Below are 18,466 nucleotides of genomic sequence, written 5' to 3'. Positions count from 1 at the left end.
AAATATGAATTGGTTAAGTTTAATATAAATCAAAAATAGAAATAGATTTGTGTATTTAGAACTGCTAAAAACACAAATCAAATTTTTTTTCTCTAATAATTTTAACTTTAATAAAATTAATTTTGTTTTCTACGTAAAATGCATTGAATCATATTTTTGCTTATATCAAACAGTGACTAATACAGAAACATTGTTTGAAATTTCTAAGATAAGACTATTTCCATTGTAATTATTTTTATAAAATTTATTTTGCTGTAAATTGAAGAAAAAAATCTGATCTAAATCAAATAAGAATTTTTTTTATAATTTTTTTTACAAAAAATCACTAATTTTGTTTTTTATGAATCTTAAACCATGGTGTTCCCCATTTAGGATTAATTTCTGATAATTCTTAATTTAAAATGTTTTAAATTTTATTGTATCTTGAATAGTTTTTTTCACGAAGTGCATGTTTGCAAGTTTTGATTTTAAGAATTATCCAGCCCTTAAAATTTTTTTATAGTAAATCATACTAATAAACTCTCATCATATTATATTAATATGCCTTTAAAATCATCTGATTTCTGTATTTTGTCTGTCACCAGTTAATTTCTGCTGAGGCAGTTTACCAATATTTTTTCCACCTAATATATCAACTTTGATTTAATCTTTTTTAAACAAGTTTTAGGTAAACTTCCTATAATAAATATTTTATTTTTGTTAAATATTCTTTAAAAATATTTTAAACTTTTGCTGAAAACATCCCTATCATTTACTATATTGACAAACCTTGGCATTTTTATGTCTCTTTCAAGGTTTAAAGCTCATTTAAAACTTTTTACGCAAATATTTTTTATCCCTAGTGTAGATAAAACCGATTGGCGTTTATGTTTTAACAAATTTATGTTTTTTAATGGCTACTTCTATTCAGGGTTGGGCTTTTGTACATCCTAAACTTGTTTTGTACAGGACACATGGGTTTTACTGTCCTAAACTGAAAACTGTCTTAAAGTGTCCGAAACCTTGTAACCATTGCACATATTAATAAATATTTGATACTTTTTATACAATTTGCTTTAACTTACTGAAGAAAAATAATACAAGGAAAATATTTATAGCTTTTGGGGCTCGACAATTCAATGAACAGCAAAAGTGAATACTCTGTCCTTTAAATACGAATAAATGTGCTTTTAATACTGATAAATTATGTTTTTGCTAAAGGAAGAATAATGCAATTTTTAAAAAAATAGGATGACACAGGATAATTCACGATCACTCTGTTTTTGGGGTAAATAATGATCACCTAAGTTTTATTTTTAAAAAAAATTTCTTTTTTAAATTTAAGACATTTTAATAAACTAAGTATAACTACATTTACTTAATAATAATTACTTAATAATAAGTTACTAAAGTATAACTACATTTACTTAATAATAATTTTTTGTTTAATCTAACAAAATAAGTATCTTTTAAACTGCTTTCTGTATTTTCCATTTCAAAGATGAGTTTCAAAATGTGCACATTTTTGCAAAGATCCCCCTCCTTCTCTTAATAATAAATATTTTGCGTCACTTTAGTTTTCTTTGATATAAAAGTGGTGTAAACTTTTGTTTATTTGTTTCACATCTATTGTAAACATTATAATTGATTATAGGAAACTATATCAAATGTTGCCCCCTACAGATGGGGTAATTATTGATCACAGGGGTAATTCCTGATCATTGTCATTTCTTCTTATAAATGGTATATGAAATAGCTTATAAATACCTAATTGTCTTTTCTTAAATAGCAGTTCATATTTATTAAGTGGAACAACTATAAAATGTATTTTAACTGTCAAAAATTTTTTTAACTGTACACAAGACTGTATTCTGATTTGCACCATTTCTGATTTGTTTTACCTTGCTTCTATCTTAATTTTATGTGTGTACATCGTTAGAATAAGTTTTAAGTTTATAAATTAGCCTAGTATAAATATGGCGGGAAATTATGAGCCTAAAAAGGATACTAAGCTTCTAGAAAACAAAATTAGTGAATTTCTTTTAATGATTGAAAATGGAAATTTCAGTGTGAGAGCTGCTGCCAGAGCTGTTGACATACCTTACTTAACTTTACACTTTCCCTTAATGAAGTTAAAAAATCCAGCAAAAGTAACCCATGTGGGAACTCTCTTATATTTCAGAAGAACATGAGAATAAGTTGGCTGATTGCCTAAAATGTCCGGCACGATGCAAAGATTTTTGAAAATTTAAAGTGTTAATCGTTCTTCTTGCTTTTAAATAAATCATTTTATTAGCTGCTTAAACATATCTTTTTGGTTTATTTGTTTGATCTTGATGTCTTATTTGTTAATTACCATTATATAATTATTTTTAAACAGCCCCTTTACAATAAATACTGGTGATCAGTAATTACCCCAGAAGTGATCAGGAATTACCCCAGAAATGATCAAGACCAGGCGTAATTCCTGATCACTGAAAATTTAAAATCTTTTAAATTCTAATTAGATTTTCAAACAAAAGAAGGTGACATTGGACTCATCTCATATAGCCTCAAACTTCCAGTAAATATTAAAATTCTATTTTGAATAGTTTTTTCATAAAATAGATGTTTGCATTTTTTGATCAGGAATTACCCCAGGTCACCCTAATTATTGCCTTCATTTTGTTTCTTGTTTTTATTTTTTCCACTACATATTTCTTTTAAAAAAAATTGACATAATTTGAATAAAACGGTTTTGGACAGTTTTAGACAAAAGGGTTTTGGACAGAACAATTCAAACCAAGGATTAATCCATTCTGTCTTAAACCTTGGCTACTCTGCTTCTCTTATTTTCACAGTATTTATTATTTAATTAATAAATGAAATCAGATATTACTAACATAGTTTTTCTTCTTAGGATAAAAATGTTTTGTCGTTTGATGAGCATTGGCCAACAATGCGTCCCATTATTTTAAAATTACTTCATCAAGAGGATGTGACTCGTGCAGAATGGCAAGACTTATTTTGGTAGGAAAATTTCAATGGTTTTTTTAATTGTTTATTACAGTTGACTTGTATTTTTATTATACAGTTGACTTATCTTGTCGCTGGCCGACCTATTTGTATTCACAGTATCTAAAAATCATGATTCGTATTTACTCTTTTCAAAAATCTGCTATTGCTATTTGCATCATCACCTCTCTAAATCCAATATCGCGATTCACATTCACACGATTTTAAAACCCAATATCGTAGTTTTTGATTCCGCGTTCTTAAAATCCGATATCCTGATTCTTGTAAGAACTAAATTGTTTCTTAAATTTGTTGCCATAAAAGGGTGCTTTATTGAAAAGTTATTTAATTATAAATCTTAGTTCAAAAAATTATATTAAATTTGAATAGTTTATAAATTGATATCTTGTTATCGAATTTTTGCTCATAAAATTTTCAGGGTTTTTCACTTCATGTCACAATCAGCCTTGTTTATCAGTTATGATGATTTGCTACTGGACAAAATCGCTTACTGGTTAGCATTATTTAGTTTTGGATAAACTCATTCCTTTCGCAGCGCTGGAAGTAACTAAAAGTAACCAATACAATTGTTTAGCAATAACTTTAATATAGTACAAGATGTCAGAGCTCATTCTAGGCAGAAAAAAGGGCAGGGTGCAGAAGTTTAAAAAAAGGGCATTATTATTCTAAAAAGGCAATAATTCCTTTCTATGGGCTTTACACGTTCTATTAAAAGACATTGTCAATTAGTAAAAGAATTTTTTTTTTTACTTTACTAAAAGTAGCAAAGCGGTAGCGCTTCGCGCTGTCGTGCCACAGGTCCTTGGTTCGATCCTTGGGCCGGGCAAGGCCGACTCAGCCTTTCATCCCTTCAGTGGGTCGATAAAATGAGTACCAAGCATGCTTGGGAACTAACACTGGGGGTTCCGCGTTCGGCTGACCACCTGACCGGAACATATGCTCCCGCACCCCAGAGCCCAAGGTCAAGAAAACTGAGATGGGCACAGTCGGCCTTGGCCCTCTTAATGGGCTGTCGCGCCACTGAGTTAGAGTTAGTTAAAAGTAGCAAAGCAATCACATTAATTACTCATTTTTATTAATAAATTAAAATATTGAGTTAATGAGCTAATTAGCTTAGTAATTTATTTAAAATGCATGCATACATTAATAAAATAATAAATGTATTTTTTAAGTGTCTGTAGTTATGATTTACTAATTAAAATGATTAATAATAATTAAGATTTAATGATAGTGGAAGTAACTGCAAACTTTCAAAGAGAAGTGCAACAAGGGGGTGTGATGGCTATTTTTCCTTTCCCATATAAATCTAGGTATTGACAGCAATGACAAATCAAAAAAAAAAGAGAGTTGAAAATAGCAAAAGTTAAAGAAATCCATTTTAGAGTTTAGGGGGAAAATAAAGAAGGGTTGAGGAAAGAAAGGGCAAAAAGGGTATGGAGTATTTTATATCAGGGCACTAATTTACTTCAGGGGCAACAGGGTGGATTCTTTTGACTAAAAGGGCAGCAGGGTGCTGCACCCTGTTTACTAGCCTAGAATGAGCTGTGCAAGATGTTTAGTTAAAAGTTTTTTACTTTAAAAAAAAAAGTTTTTTTTATAAAAACAACTCATTTTATTTTCCAAATTTAAATTATCTATGAATTTGTTTAAGTATTCATAAACAGAATTTAGAATTTGTGTATAAAAATAATTGTATGCTATTTGTAGTTATTTTAATATTTGGTATTTCTTTATGGAAAAAAAATATATTTCTGTATGAAATTTTTTTATGGTAGTTTTTTCCATGGTTTTAGTGCAGTTTTTTCAATTTAGGGAGAAACTTGCCACTCCTATTTTTAATTAAACCTTTCCTCCTGTTATATTAAATACCAGGATACTATTGTTTCAGGAGCAGCTTATATTGAACTAATTATATAGTTTGCCTAACTATATTTAACTTGTTCATTGATTGCTGTGTGTTTTATTTCAGGCTTGTCCACACAGTTTGTCTCTGGGATGATAAAGGACCCCCTAAAGTTTACAGCCATCTCCAAGATAATATTCTGGACTTCATTCGTCAAGCTCAATCTGTATGTCTTCCTCTTTTTTTTTTTCACTCAACACGTAGGATATCCCGGCCTTTTAACCAAATATTCATATAAAAAATAACTAACACGAGACATTTTTTGAAGCTTGTGTCAGTTTTAGTCAGTCGATTGTCAAACATACTGAAATTAAAATTTCAAAATATTGTAATATAATAGAGGTATCAAACAATTTAAATTTTTTAACTTCTCTACTTTCTTTTTTTCTTTCTTTAAGTTTCTTTTAAGAGAAGGTACCTTGAGTCTATTAACCCCCTGTACCGGATTTATTTTTTTAAATATTAATGTAAAAAAAGAAGAAAAAGAATTCGAACAGAATATTTTTATCAAGCATAATATTTAAAAATTATAAATGGTGAGAAGTAATTTGTCTTGTAAGATCAAACTATACAGATAATTTTCTTATGAGATATAAAATATAAATTTAGAAATAAACATACTAATTCCGAACTACCCAACACACTACAAAAGACATATAGTTTGTCTAAAATAAGAACTCCCCCAGACGTTCGTCTGGACTATTTCAAGTGAAGGAGCAGGGTCAATGTTTCAAACAAACATCAACAAACCATCGCTAACAAACATCATATATCAACTTACAAAAGTTTTGCATAATGTTCTGTCTTAGACTTCCAAACTTTCCCTTTAAGCATAATTCATGGACTTCTGATTTGTAAGCATTAATTTCACTCATCCTCAACTTTTGGGATATTCTTAAAAATTGATCTATTCTCTAAAAGTTTTATCAGTTATTAATTTACTATAAATATTAAAAGTTACAGAAAAAATACTAGCACTATCTAGATTTTTTTGAGAGGTACCTAGTTTGTGAAAATTCAGACATAGCTTGTGAAAATTAAAAATTATATTAAAAAATGAACACAAAAAATATGGTAAAATAAGACAATGTTTTCAAAAGTTGTCACTGCAAATAAAAGTAATTTATGACTGGTGAATTTCTGTATATTTTTCCTCTGATATTCAGAAACAATTTTGTAAAATTTTTGCCATAAAATTGTATCCAAATGTGGAAATTATCGTCCATAGTTAAAGTTCAACTTTAATAAAAACACGCATTTAGCAGTACTACCACTAAAAGTTATTTTCATTATGAGAACATTTTCGACTAAGTCATATGGAAAGAAAAAAAATTCCATTGAGTAAGAAATGTTTCATAAAAAAATAAAGGTCTGTTAGAAAAAGTTTACAATAGTGCTTAAGATTGTGTTCGAATGTTTAGAATTATGTTTGAATTTCGACTTCCTGTACAGCTTATAGAGGGAGAGACTGATCATTGTAATTTTTTTTTTAAAAAAAACTTGCTTTGATATTGCGTAAACGACCTGGTAGGCTTACCACATTGCACTATCTGACGAAACTCGTGTTACCTTTTCTTATAAGACAGCTGGCGGAAAAGCCCCTCTTTTCCATAGGTTGCAATGAGAAAGGGGTTGGCATGAGAACTTGCTTTTTTAAAAGTATTTTGTGGAACTACCGTTTTTCCTCAAGTTGAATTCGCGAAGGTACTGCTAAATTCTAGTATTATAAAAAATGTATAGGTCTTAGAAATGAAACTAAATTATTACAGAAATTGTAGTAAATAATAGCGACAAACCTGCAACCCTAATCATATGTGTTATTTCTTGTTAGAATGTCTTAGCTCACCAGGAAGATCAAGCTCTACTGAAAGCTTATATTGCTGAATGGCGAAAGTTCTTCACTCAGTGTAACTATCTGCCAATGCCATTTGGTCAGTTAGAAACAACTTTGGCGGGAAAATCTGCCTCCATACAAAAAAAGGCAAGAAGTGAAGAAAGTGCTGTTCGTAAAGTATGTTTAAAAAGAGAATTTATTGATTTTTGTGATTAGAATTAATTGAATATTTTTAATAAATTTAATTCACGCTTTTTAATTTCACTCATATTATCATGTCTAACAGGCAGGGTTGCCACTCCACAGGGAAAACCTGGAAAATACAGGGAATTTAACAATCACTTGAAATAACAGAGAAAATGCTGTGAATTTTTATTCTTTCTTTACGAACTGGGAAATTGCAAGGAATTTTGTTTCTTATTTTCGTCTTATAAATAATGTGACCACTCAAAGCGTAATCTATGGGATGTTTAACCATGATATTTCAGCTATACTAAAGCACTATTTAAGTATGTTTAGCTGTTCCTTTTTCTTTCTCTGAGAATTTCAAGTATATTAAAACTAACAAATATAGTTGGCCCACTATAGTTCACACAAGAGCACAGTAATTGTTGTTTCCTTTTAATGTATTGTGTATAATATATACATGGAAAACACAGGGAACTTTTTTTTTTTCCAGATTTGAGTGGCAACCCTAAAAGGGAATAATGGGATAAATATTTATTGGAATGTTATTAAAGCGGGCTTTCGGAATTGGGTGTTTCGCGTTAGGTCAGTGTCAATGGTGATTAGTAAGAGTTTAATGTGCTCAGTTTCTGCAGTGTTAAAAAAATTGTTTTTTTTTTTTTGGTGTTTTAATATGTAATGTATTTCCATAAAGTGAAAGTTTCAAGAACATATTAAAAAAATATTGGTCAATTTTTTAGAATATAATGAAGATTACTTGTTTAAAACTGATAAAATGATTTGAGAAAAATATTCAAGAATGTGTAATATTTTAATAATTGCAGTAATGACAGAAAAAAAAATTTGGCAAACTACTTTGTCATTAACACCTAGTTTGTTTGGGTAGGGCAGGTGGGTGGGTAAACAGCCTTGCACTTAACTCTCTTTCTTCTACCCTTCTATTTCAGGTGTTAGGAAGTTCTGCAGTTAAAACTATGCCTTAACTTTTACAAATAATAAATAAAATAAAAAATTTTTAGAAAATTAACTTAATTCTGCTTTGATTTTTAAAGATATCAACACTTCTTTTGGATCAAAATTTCCAATTATTTATCAATTTTACTTACTTGTTTTAACATTCGCTGTGAGAATATTATGAATTGTGATTTAGTCTTCTTCCTCTCATAGCCTAAAAACTTGAGATAAAAAAATATGAAATTTTGAACAATTTTAGAGAAATATTGCAACAAATTCCTGATATGAAAATGTTATTGATGTGAGACCTTAATTAATGATTTATTTTATGCAAAAGTTTCAAAACAAAATTATCTCTTTAAAACTATAAGCAGTGCAAAACAAAGCCACATATTCTTATTATTGAGCGTGGCCATTATACCGCATGCCTTTTTATCTACACAAAAAAAAAAAGCTACACAGTCAGTTACGGGGGTGCAATGAGCAATGGATAGAACTGCCTTCTCATTGAAACTACCTGTAATAATAAGTGTAAAAACATCTAAATAAGACAACTCTGAAACAGCGTTTTATTGACAGGCCAGGGAACTTTGAAGACAATAATTTTGGCCAATTCTCTTTTGGCATCTTTTTTATTGTATTTTTGCTAGTTTTTTGTATGACTATTTGTATATTTGCCTTACCATTTAAAATATTTAAAAAAATGTATGGCTAAAGATGTTAGCATATGTAGTAGTATGAAGAAATTTCAGTGACCAAAAAGAATGTGATTCCAAACATTGCAGTATAATAATATTAAATCAAAAAAAGGTTGGCTCAGAATTGAATTCAACAATATAAAGAATATACTCTCTAGTCTTAAATGATCGCTGACTGGCATGTGGAAATTTCCCTCTGTATTAAGCAGTTTGTTAAAGCCTACTTGCAGTTTGAACAATCATTTATTATAAACTAAATATGAAGATGACAAATGATTGTTAAAGTAGACAAACAGATATGTGCCAAAGCTCAGAGTTCCTAGAACTCTCCACGCATTTAACTGCAGCATACATTATACAGGGTTGCTACTCCACAGGGAAAACCTGGAAAATACTGGGAATTTAAAAATCACCTAAAATAACAGGAAAAATACAGAGAATTTTATTTCTTATTTCCGTCTTTTAAAAAATGGTAACGACTCAAAGTGCAATCTATGGGACATTTATGGATGATATTTCAGCCATATTAAACAAGTTCATTTACTATAGCATTATTTATTTTATGTATATTCAGCTGTTCCATTTTTCTCCAAGTTTTTTCAGCAATTATAACTGTTATAGTTGACCCAATGCAACGCATGCAAGAGCACAGTGATTGTGTTTTTCCTCTTAATATAGTGTGTATAATATGTGCAGGGGAAACACCAGGAATATTTTGTTTTCTAGATTTGAGTGAAAACTCTGTACGCACCCACCTGCTGACATCAAAACTTTGATAATTCTATTCATTTAAGTACTCTACCTATAATTTGGTCCTCTACCTGTTAGTTCGTTCGTAAAAATTTGCTTGAAAATGCTAAAATATTTTTATATTTAACTGTAAAAAATAAAAAGTTTCGAAGAGAAGTTATTTGTTATTTTTTTTTTTGTATATATACAGTCCCTAGTCATATTATTAGACACACTGTAAGATTCTATGTAAAATCTTAATTATCAGGTGATACTATACAGCATTATTGTTTTTACGAGGCTGATACCGGTTTGTACTCGTTTATGTTCGTGTATCAATTAGTTAACATTGTAATGCGATACGTTAAAAAGTATATAAAAAATCTTCTAAATAAAAACCCATTACATGTGGGTTTAAATATAAAAGTATGGCATATAAACTCGGGCAAAATGTGTAATTATTAAAAGAAAACTACAGTGCGTCTAAAAATTTGGTCTAATTATTATATTATACTAATATAATACCTGATATAAAAAGTATTCCTTATTTATCTAATATATCGTCTAATTTTACCCATTGATGCACGAACGTAAACAAGTGCAAGCAGTCGTATGAAAGCAATAAAGCTGTTTAGTATCACTTGATAATTAAAATCTTACATAGAATCTTATAGTGTGTCTAATATTTTTGCAAGGGGCTGCAAAATGTGTGTTTGTAGTACAGTTAAATAATTCTCTTTTATTTTCAGCTAATGCTTGACAGTTGGAATCAGAGTATATTTTCCAACATAAAGCATAGACTGCAAAATAGTGCGATGAAGCTTGTACATGCGGAACGGAATGGGGAAGCCTTTGACTCCCAACTAGTAATTGGTGTTAGAGAGTCTTATGGTAAGTATATTGTTATTCTGAATAAGAGTTTTGCTTTCATCAGAACCAATAATATTCTCCAATTTGGTAACAGTTCAACATATTAACAGTTTAACTTCAATTTTATTTTTTGAAAATAAAAAAACTCTTTAAAAACAGTGTGTTTTTAATATACTTTCATAGGCAATGATTTTTCTGAACTTCTGCGAAATTTAAAAATATCGAACAAAACGCAGGGTTTTTAGATGACCTAAAAAAGTGATGGGAAATCTCAAATTTCTGAGTGCAGGATCATTTTTCTGTTCAAACATTTATGATTATAGTGTCGGGGGGGGGGGGTTGTCATACTCTCATACAATGTCTTTTTTTATGCATATCATTAAATATATATTAATATAGTTCATCTATGAAGCTATATTCAAATTTTGTTGTGTGAGAAATTTTATGGTAAATATGTTTATAAGTTTTTATTTCATCATTATTAGTTAAATCTCCATAAACTATAACGGGGCTGTTCGAGACCATTAAAAGCTGGCTCAGACTACCGTAACATAATCAAAAGTGATCCCCTAAACTAGTGTAAAATAAGATTAATTTAAAATAAGATTATTGTAAAATAAGATTAATCAAATGCAATATTCAAATGGGATTTGATAATGAAAGAATCTGAAACTGCTTATATGTATTCTATAAATCTATGACAAATATTGTGTACAAAATATACCGTTTTATATTTTCTAATATTATTTTCATGAAAAAATCTTAACAGTCTTATGCTTGGAAATTTTATGTTTGTATGGAAATGTGGAGGGAAAAACATAGTGAAATTTGTGGCAGATCTGGAATTGATATTTGATTTAAGGTATAAATTAAAACTGTTAAAGAACCGCATTATGACAATCTTACATTAGGTGATTGTGAAATAGTCATATCATGGTGCGTAGTGGTTTTAAAAAGTGCTTAATTTTCCCTTTTCAAAAATGAGATTTTTTTCTTTACCATGTTCCCATGTATTGTGCAAAAGGGTGCTCTTCACATTGTTCTATTCAGCATTCATTATTCATTTAATAATCTATTTCAGCTTACCGCCGGTCCATAGCGTATGAAAGCGCCAATCATTTTTCATGTTTGCTGAAAAAATTTGCAAGTCTGCAGGTGCGTGGACTGAGCTGGGTTTGGTGATTGTTGCACTCTCGTGTGCAACGCTGTTACATTTTGCAAAATATTCTCAATTTCAGGTTTCCACCCTCTGATATCGAACCTAAAAACCTCCACATATTTTTATAATGGCTAATATAATCAAGAAAGTATTTTTTTTTTTTTTTTCGTCAGAAACTAGTTATTTTATCATGATCATGTTAAGCCTTTGAAAATTATTTTGCAGGGTATCCGCGCATCTGGAAAGTCATGGAAAATCATGAATTTTGGTATTGGGCAAAATTTGTCATGAAATGTCATGATTTTAAATATTTTTTAAAAAAAGATCATGGAAAGTCATGGATTTAGGTCACCAAAAAATTTTATTTTTAAAATGGAATCCCCCCCCCCCCCAATTTCATGGTGTTGTGAATATCTGAATTAGTAACAAAATCCTCACTCAGAGTCATGTTTCATTAAATTATAAAAAGTTTTTATCATGTTCTTTAAAAATTATGGCATTCTTTCAAAAAAAGGAAAGAAAAAACATCATTTCTAGAGCGAAGTATCTTTAAAACTTCTATGATTTCAGAATTATTTTTATTTTATCAATTTAAAATTCTAGCTGAAGCAAGCCAGTCATTGGCAAGTTTTTTTTAATTCCGAAATGAGAACAGAAAAATTAGAAGTATCTTTAGAATATCATTCTGCAGGGGGGGGGGAATTATTTGCTCATCTATTTTATTGCTTCAACTCTTTCTTCACTTTTTTTTTTTTTAAATTTAAAATCAATAAATATGAAGATGCAGAGTATAACAGTTTTGGTTATACAGTAAGACCCCGCTTAACACATAGGATATGTTCCATCAAAGTAGAGCATGATGGGAAACAGTTAGGGGAAGAGGGATGGAAAATTGTTTAGGTATTATATTTAATAATTATGTTTTATTTAATGAAACTAAAACCAAACATTTATTTCTTACAAAAATAAAAACAGTATAAACGAATATATGTACTTATAAAAACAAATAAAATTCTGAGTCAGTCAGATCATTCAGTCTATTTTGTGTTTCGAATTTTCTGCCTTTTTGTCAAGAATGCATCTAATGTAGTTTGTGTTTTCCGTTTGCATTCTGTTAGAAGTTGTAGATAAGTGGATAAAGCATCTATAACACTCCGTCTTGCTTTTGAACTCCTGTCAAAATTTGGATCATTTTCAACAAATTGATCCATAATTTCAGTTGTAGTGGTCAAACTCCTTTTTACAAACGCCATCGAAAGTTCTTTTTGCTCTTCTTCGAAATCACTACTATCAATATTTTTGTTTTCTTGCTCAGTTAATTCCTTGAGCTCATCATTAGAAAGAATAGCTGCTGTTTCTTGAACTATTTCTTCTACGTCTTCCACATTTACCTCATCTAAGCCGGTTTGTTTTGCTGATTCCACTATTTCATCCATATCGACAGAGTGTCCGATGTCTTCGCTCTTTCTTAAATCTGGCCAAATGCTCTTCCATATTCCTTTCAAAGATCTTTCTGTTATCTCATTCCAAGAAAGGTTTATATTTTCTACAGCATTCGTGATATTGTGGTTTTTCCAAAATTCTCTTATTGATTGCTTCTCTTCTCTGCCTATTTTGTCAAACATCTGCTTTAATGTTCTTCGCAAGTAATAAGCCTTAAAATTGGATATAATGCCTTGGTCCATTGGTTGGATTAAGGCAGTTGTGTTAAAGGGCAAGAAAAAAAAACACTTTGACTGGAATGCATATTAAGTCTGATAAATTTGTTGGGTGGCTTGGAGCATTATCAATTAATAGTAGTGCTCTTTGTTCAAGTTTTTTAATTTCGCAATAACGTTTAACAGACAGGCAGAAATGTTCAGTGAACTAATCCTGGAAAATGTTCATAGTTATCTATGATTTTTTATTAGACTCCCAAATTACAGGTAAAATTGATTTAGATATGCCTTTCATTACTCTTGGTTTTTTGGAGTGGTAAACTAGTAGTGGTTTTAATTGGAAATCTCCGTTTGCGTTACCACCCAGTAGAAGTGTTCAGCAATCTTTTGCGGCTTTAAATCCTGGTGCTCGTTTCTCTTCACAGGATAGCAATGTTCGTTTTGGCATGCTTTTCCAAAACAGGCCTATTTCAGCAACATTAAAAACCAATTCTGGAGGATAGTTTCCTTGTTCAATTATTGTTTTTAATGTCGCTGGGAATTCAGCCGCCGCTTTTGTTTCACCACTTGCTGCTTCTCCTGTAATCTTCATATTGTGAAGATTATTTCGATGCTTAAATCTATTAAACCATCCTCGATTAGCAACGAAAGTTTCAGTAATGTCACTTGCCTCAACCTGAATATAATTAAAAATTCTTCTAGCTTTTTGGCTTATTAACTTAATGGCATATTGCTTTCAATTTCGTGGTAGTTGCAGTTGCTGATGACAGTATTTTTTCTTTATTCTTAAGAATTGTTGAAGTTGCCAAATTCAATGCAGCACTAATTTGAGATTGACGTTCACCAGAATCTTATCTTCTAATCACTTGCATTTTAGTTTCCAGTGAAATGCTTTTTCTGGTTGCTTTCTTTTCTTGTTTTTCATTATCACCCATGATAAAAACTAAAGATCATAATATTTGTCACTGTATTAATCGTTATAGTATTATATAAATTTATATGTACTTACAATAAGGTCAACAAATGTTTCAAGTGCTAAAAATGCATCCGTACAGCACCGCACCAAACAAGAAACACAACTACACTGTTTCGGATATGTTATGTACATATTTGGTGGAGTCCCCACCCACAATTTCGGGAAATCCCCGGGTTGAAATAAAGGAACGCTAGGCCGAGCTCTTAGCCGAGCTTAGCCGAACTCTAGGCCGAGCTAAGCGGGGTCTTACTGTTCCTATCATTTCAATTAATGTTATTATAATGCTTTATAAATTTATTGTTCTGTTTTTGTCGGAGAAAATAGTAACTTCGTTAAGTCATGAAAAGTTCTTGGAATTAGTCATGAATTTGAAAATCTAAAATGTAGCAGATACCCTGATTTTGTTAATGTATAAAGTGCTTTAAAATTACTTAAAAGGTGCTTATTCTTTGTTGAAAGATTTGGCTACGCACCTTGTCATATAGATTGTAAATGCATCACTTCTGTCAGTGCAGTTTCATACACAACATTCTGTCCGGAATGTCTGTGTATGAAAAGAGGATTGTTTCTGAAAGACCCTGATGTTATCACTAATTTTGCATTAATTGTAAGCTGTATTTTCTTTATGAAATTTTATTTTGATGAAAGGAAAACTATTCCCTTTATGCACGCCAAAAGAACTTACTAAATAATAAGCTCTAAAGAAATTAAGATTTCAAAAGAAAAAAAATTGAGAGAGAAATTTATTTAAAATTTTTATTAAATGATTTCTGCTCAATCTAGCTCTTATTATAGATAAAAGTAATGACAATTTCTATATATTAAGGGTTAAAAAATCCAAATTTCTGACAATGTTGGTTTATTAACTCTTCCCTGACTATCCCGAGTTAACTCGGGTATGTATATATTGCAAATATTTATTATCCCGAGTAAACTCGGGCATAGCATAATGCATCAATACATTTTGTTTTATCACGTTTTTACTCGGCCAGGGGCAAAACAAAGAATAATAATAATCTTTTGTAATTGGAAGTTTGCTAATTTTGTTGGGGAGTTTTGCTATTTGTGGGACTGCAGATCTGTTTTGTACAATCGTATGTACGGGGATTGATGAATTTACATAGAAAAAAAAAAGAGTTAAAAAAAATGGCGTTCACGAGCAAATGTAAAAGTAATGTAGATGATTTTTCCGATTATGAAAATGCAAACGTATGCAAAGACTGATATTTAACTTTTTTTAATTTTCCCGAGATAATTTGGGATAGTAAACTGATGGTGAATTAGACATTTTTTTACGCATAAAAAAATTAAAATTTCAATTCAGAACTTCTGTATTATTTTTCGTTTCATAATTTATTTATGAAATTAAAAAAAAACTGTTTATTAGTCACTTATGGCCAGTTAAGAATAGTGCTTCTAGTTCTATCTACTTTGAAATAAATGTTTTAATTGTTTGTATTTGCAGTCAATTTGTGTTCCAATCCTGAGGATAAACTGCAGATTTATCGAGAGAACTTTGAACAAGCATACATTGATGCAACTGAGGCGTTTTATCGTGAAAAAGCACCTGAATATTTGGAATCAAACGGTGTACAGAATTACATGAGGTATGCAGACCAAAAACTGAAAGAAGAAGAACAGCGTGCTGCTAAATATCTGGAATCCTACTCTGGATCTATACAAGCCGTACGTGTTAAACTTCTTCTTGTTAATTCCTAGTAATTAATGAAGATATAAAGTAAAATCTTTCATATCTGACTGGGTGAAACTGTCATGCTTTTGTATTGCAAAGTAGAAAATAAGGTTTAGATAATAATTGAAACTAAAAAGTTCAAAAATTGTAGATCAATTTTAAGTCTCTTAACTTGAACTTGTCTTGCAATGTTTTGGACACAACTATGTTACAACTCTTGTTTTTTAACGGAGACTCCTGTATTTTACCATTAGCTCCTGTTTACCCATATATTCTCAAATTTCTCTGTATTTGTAGAAAAAATTAAGAAATGAAATAGGCAGGAAAATATCCTCTGATGACAAAAATACTTCTCTTATTCCTCAACAGATAGTACTATTGCCGGTACTGCAGTATGTTGAGTGTTAATAGTTTAAGTACCCCTTGCAGTCAGGCTAATCTTGTTCAGGATTGTTCACATCCTTCTCCCCAAAATGGCGAAATAGTATCGTCGGATACCGTGTGATGAAGGCAGAGCCAAGTGCCAACTCCTGGTGAACAAACTATGACTGTAAACCCAAATTGGGCCGTCTGTTTAACAGCGGTTATAAAATAATTTAAGTGATTATTAAATAATAGTTTGAAAAATCTTCTTTAGATTAAGATTTATATACATATTTTTTCCTAAATGTTAGGGCTTATATCATTTCCAATTTTGAATTTTTCTTTTTGACTTTCTCTTTTTTTTTTATGCATAATATGTTAAAACACTTTACTCATAGCCTAAAGAATGTCGCTGGTAAAATCTCCGTTATTTTATTTATATAATGTTGGTAGGTATGGCTTTCCACCCAGAAACTGCTTTACATGTTCCGTTAATCTTCTGTTCTATAAAGCTAGATTTTGTGAGATATCTAAAAATTATAAAAGAACATGAATAGGCTTTAAGAAATTTATTTCATTAATTGTTATACCATCATCACATTAAAATACTCCATGTCTTTTTTTTTCTCATCAGGTTGTTTTTACCTATTTTATTTATCTAATTCGGTATTAAAGTTATCCAATCAAACTCAGAACTAATGAGGTTTAGTTTGTTTAAATTTTAAGTGAAAACATACTGCAGTAAAACCTTATTAAGTCGTCACTCAAGGGACCGAACATTTTCGACAACTTAAGCGGATTTAGAAATTTCTTTAAAAAATAAAAAAAAAAACACCGAAGTTTTTAATGAACTGCAGTAGGATTCGTTGAGAAAAATTAGATTTTTAGAATGTAATTCACATGCAAATAAATGTGTAGAAAAGGAATACAAATACTTTTGTATAATTACCACTTTTTCTTTTATTTCTGAGCATTCAAATAGCTTAACATAGTGGATTGATGCAGGATTTGTTGATTGCTATTAACCTTCTTTTCCAATATCATCAGCGCCTTGAATTCTTCCTCTGTTGTGCCTTCAATTGATGTTAAATATTGTCTAACTTTCTCTAAGGCTTCTAATGTTTCATCTTGCTGGGCGGAATTCCACCCGAATTCTCATCACCTGGAACTGTGTTGTTTTTCATCTAAAAATTCTGAAGTTAAATCTTTTACAGTCGCTTGTGAACAAATAGCGATGACATTGTCAATATCGACAAATCCATTTACGTCATTGACACTGCAACCTTTTTCGTTAACGACTTGCAGCAAATTTTCTAAGGGCTCAGGGGCGACTTCTTCATAGAGGATATCTTCAGATTCTGCATTGGCTCCAAATTCAAATGCCAATTAAATGAATATTTAATTGGCTGAAGCAATTAAAAACAGTTTGCGAATAAACTGAGCTCCAACTTTTATGCACATAATTGATCACGTCTAAAACGGAAACTTCAAACTTTTCATTTTTATCCAATACTTTTATCAGGTCCTTTACTATAATTTTTTTTTGTACTTTCTTTTGAAGTCCCGAATTATCCCTTGATCTAATGTCTGAAGAAGTACCGTGACATTTGGAGGAAGGAAAACGATTTCAATAGCTTTTTAGCTTTCGGGCTGACTATGGGTTGTGCAATTAACAACAATAAGGGCAACTTTTCTCTTTTGGCACGAAAACTGGAAATCCAATTTACTAATCCGTTCCCAAATTGCTGTAGTCATCCATGCATTTGAATTTGCTTCATATTCAACTGGCAGAGATTTAACGTTTTTAAAACAGCGTGGCCTTTTGCTCTTGCCTATCACTAGTGGTTTAAGCTTTTCATTTCCATTCATATTCGCTTCCAGCAAAAGTGTTAGATGTTGCTTGCTGGCTTTTCCAGTGGTGCATTTTTCGCCCTTAAACGGTAGAGTTTTATCAGGCAAAAGATGATAAAATAAGCCCGTTTTATCTAGATTAAAAACAGTTGAGGCATCAAACCTGGATAAAATGTCCTTGAGAACACTATTCCTCTAATTTTCTATAGCATCAACAGCTGCGGGCGGCTCCCCCACAAATCGTTTTAAAAGAAAGACAATTTCTGCCTTTGAAACGCTCCAGCCAACCATTGCTGCAATGGAAATCTTCTATGTTCAACTCCTTAGCAATTTCCATCGCCTTTTCTTTAAGAATGACAGAAGAAATAGGCACAATTTGCGATCTTGCATGCTTTAACCATCGAACTAAAATCTCCTCGATCTCGTCAAATTTTGATTTCCTCATTCTCTTTCCTTGCAGTCTGCTTCTTCAATGGTTTGCTTTGATGATAGAATATCACTTAAAGTAGTTCTCGGAATATTGTGTTCTTTGGCAAAAGCTGTTTTCGAAACATTTGACTTTTCAAAAAGTGCAATTAAGTTCTTTTTTTCTTTAAGA

At 30.7% G+C, this 18,466-nt stretch overlaps 1 protein-coding gene across 1 annotated transcript in view; it reads left to right on the top strand.

Annotated features, from left to right (window-relative positions):
- Cul5 (cullin 5) overlaps nt 1-18,466 on the top strand; it is a 47,908-nt gene that overhangs the window by 1,903 nt on the left and 27,539 nt on the right. The window contains exons 2-6 of the mRNA XM_087164806.1: nt 2,879-2,988; nt 4,964-5,063; nt 6,729-6,908; nt 10,048-10,189; nt 15,427-15,647. Coding sequence (XP_087020932.1) covers nt 2,879-2,988; nt 4,964-5,063; nt 6,729-6,908; nt 10,048-10,189; nt 15,427-15,647 — 753 coding nt within the window. The remainder of the gene's footprint in view (nt 1-2,878; nt 2,989-4,963; nt 5,064-6,728; nt 6,909-10,047; nt 10,190-15,426; nt 15,648-18,466) is intronic.

The sequence above is a fragment of the Parasteatoda tepidariorum genome, chromosome 5 (genome assembly GCF_982258835.1).
Source record: "Parasteatoda tepidariorum strain Cologne lab strain chromosome 5, Ptep-v5.0, whole genome shotgun sequence".
Lineage (NCBI taxonomy): Eukaryota > Metazoa > Arthropoda > Arachnida > Araneae > Theridiidae > Parasteatoda > Parasteatoda tepidariorum.
Note: the sequence above shows the minus strand (reverse complement) of the source record. Positions and strands in the feature narration are given on the sequence as shown.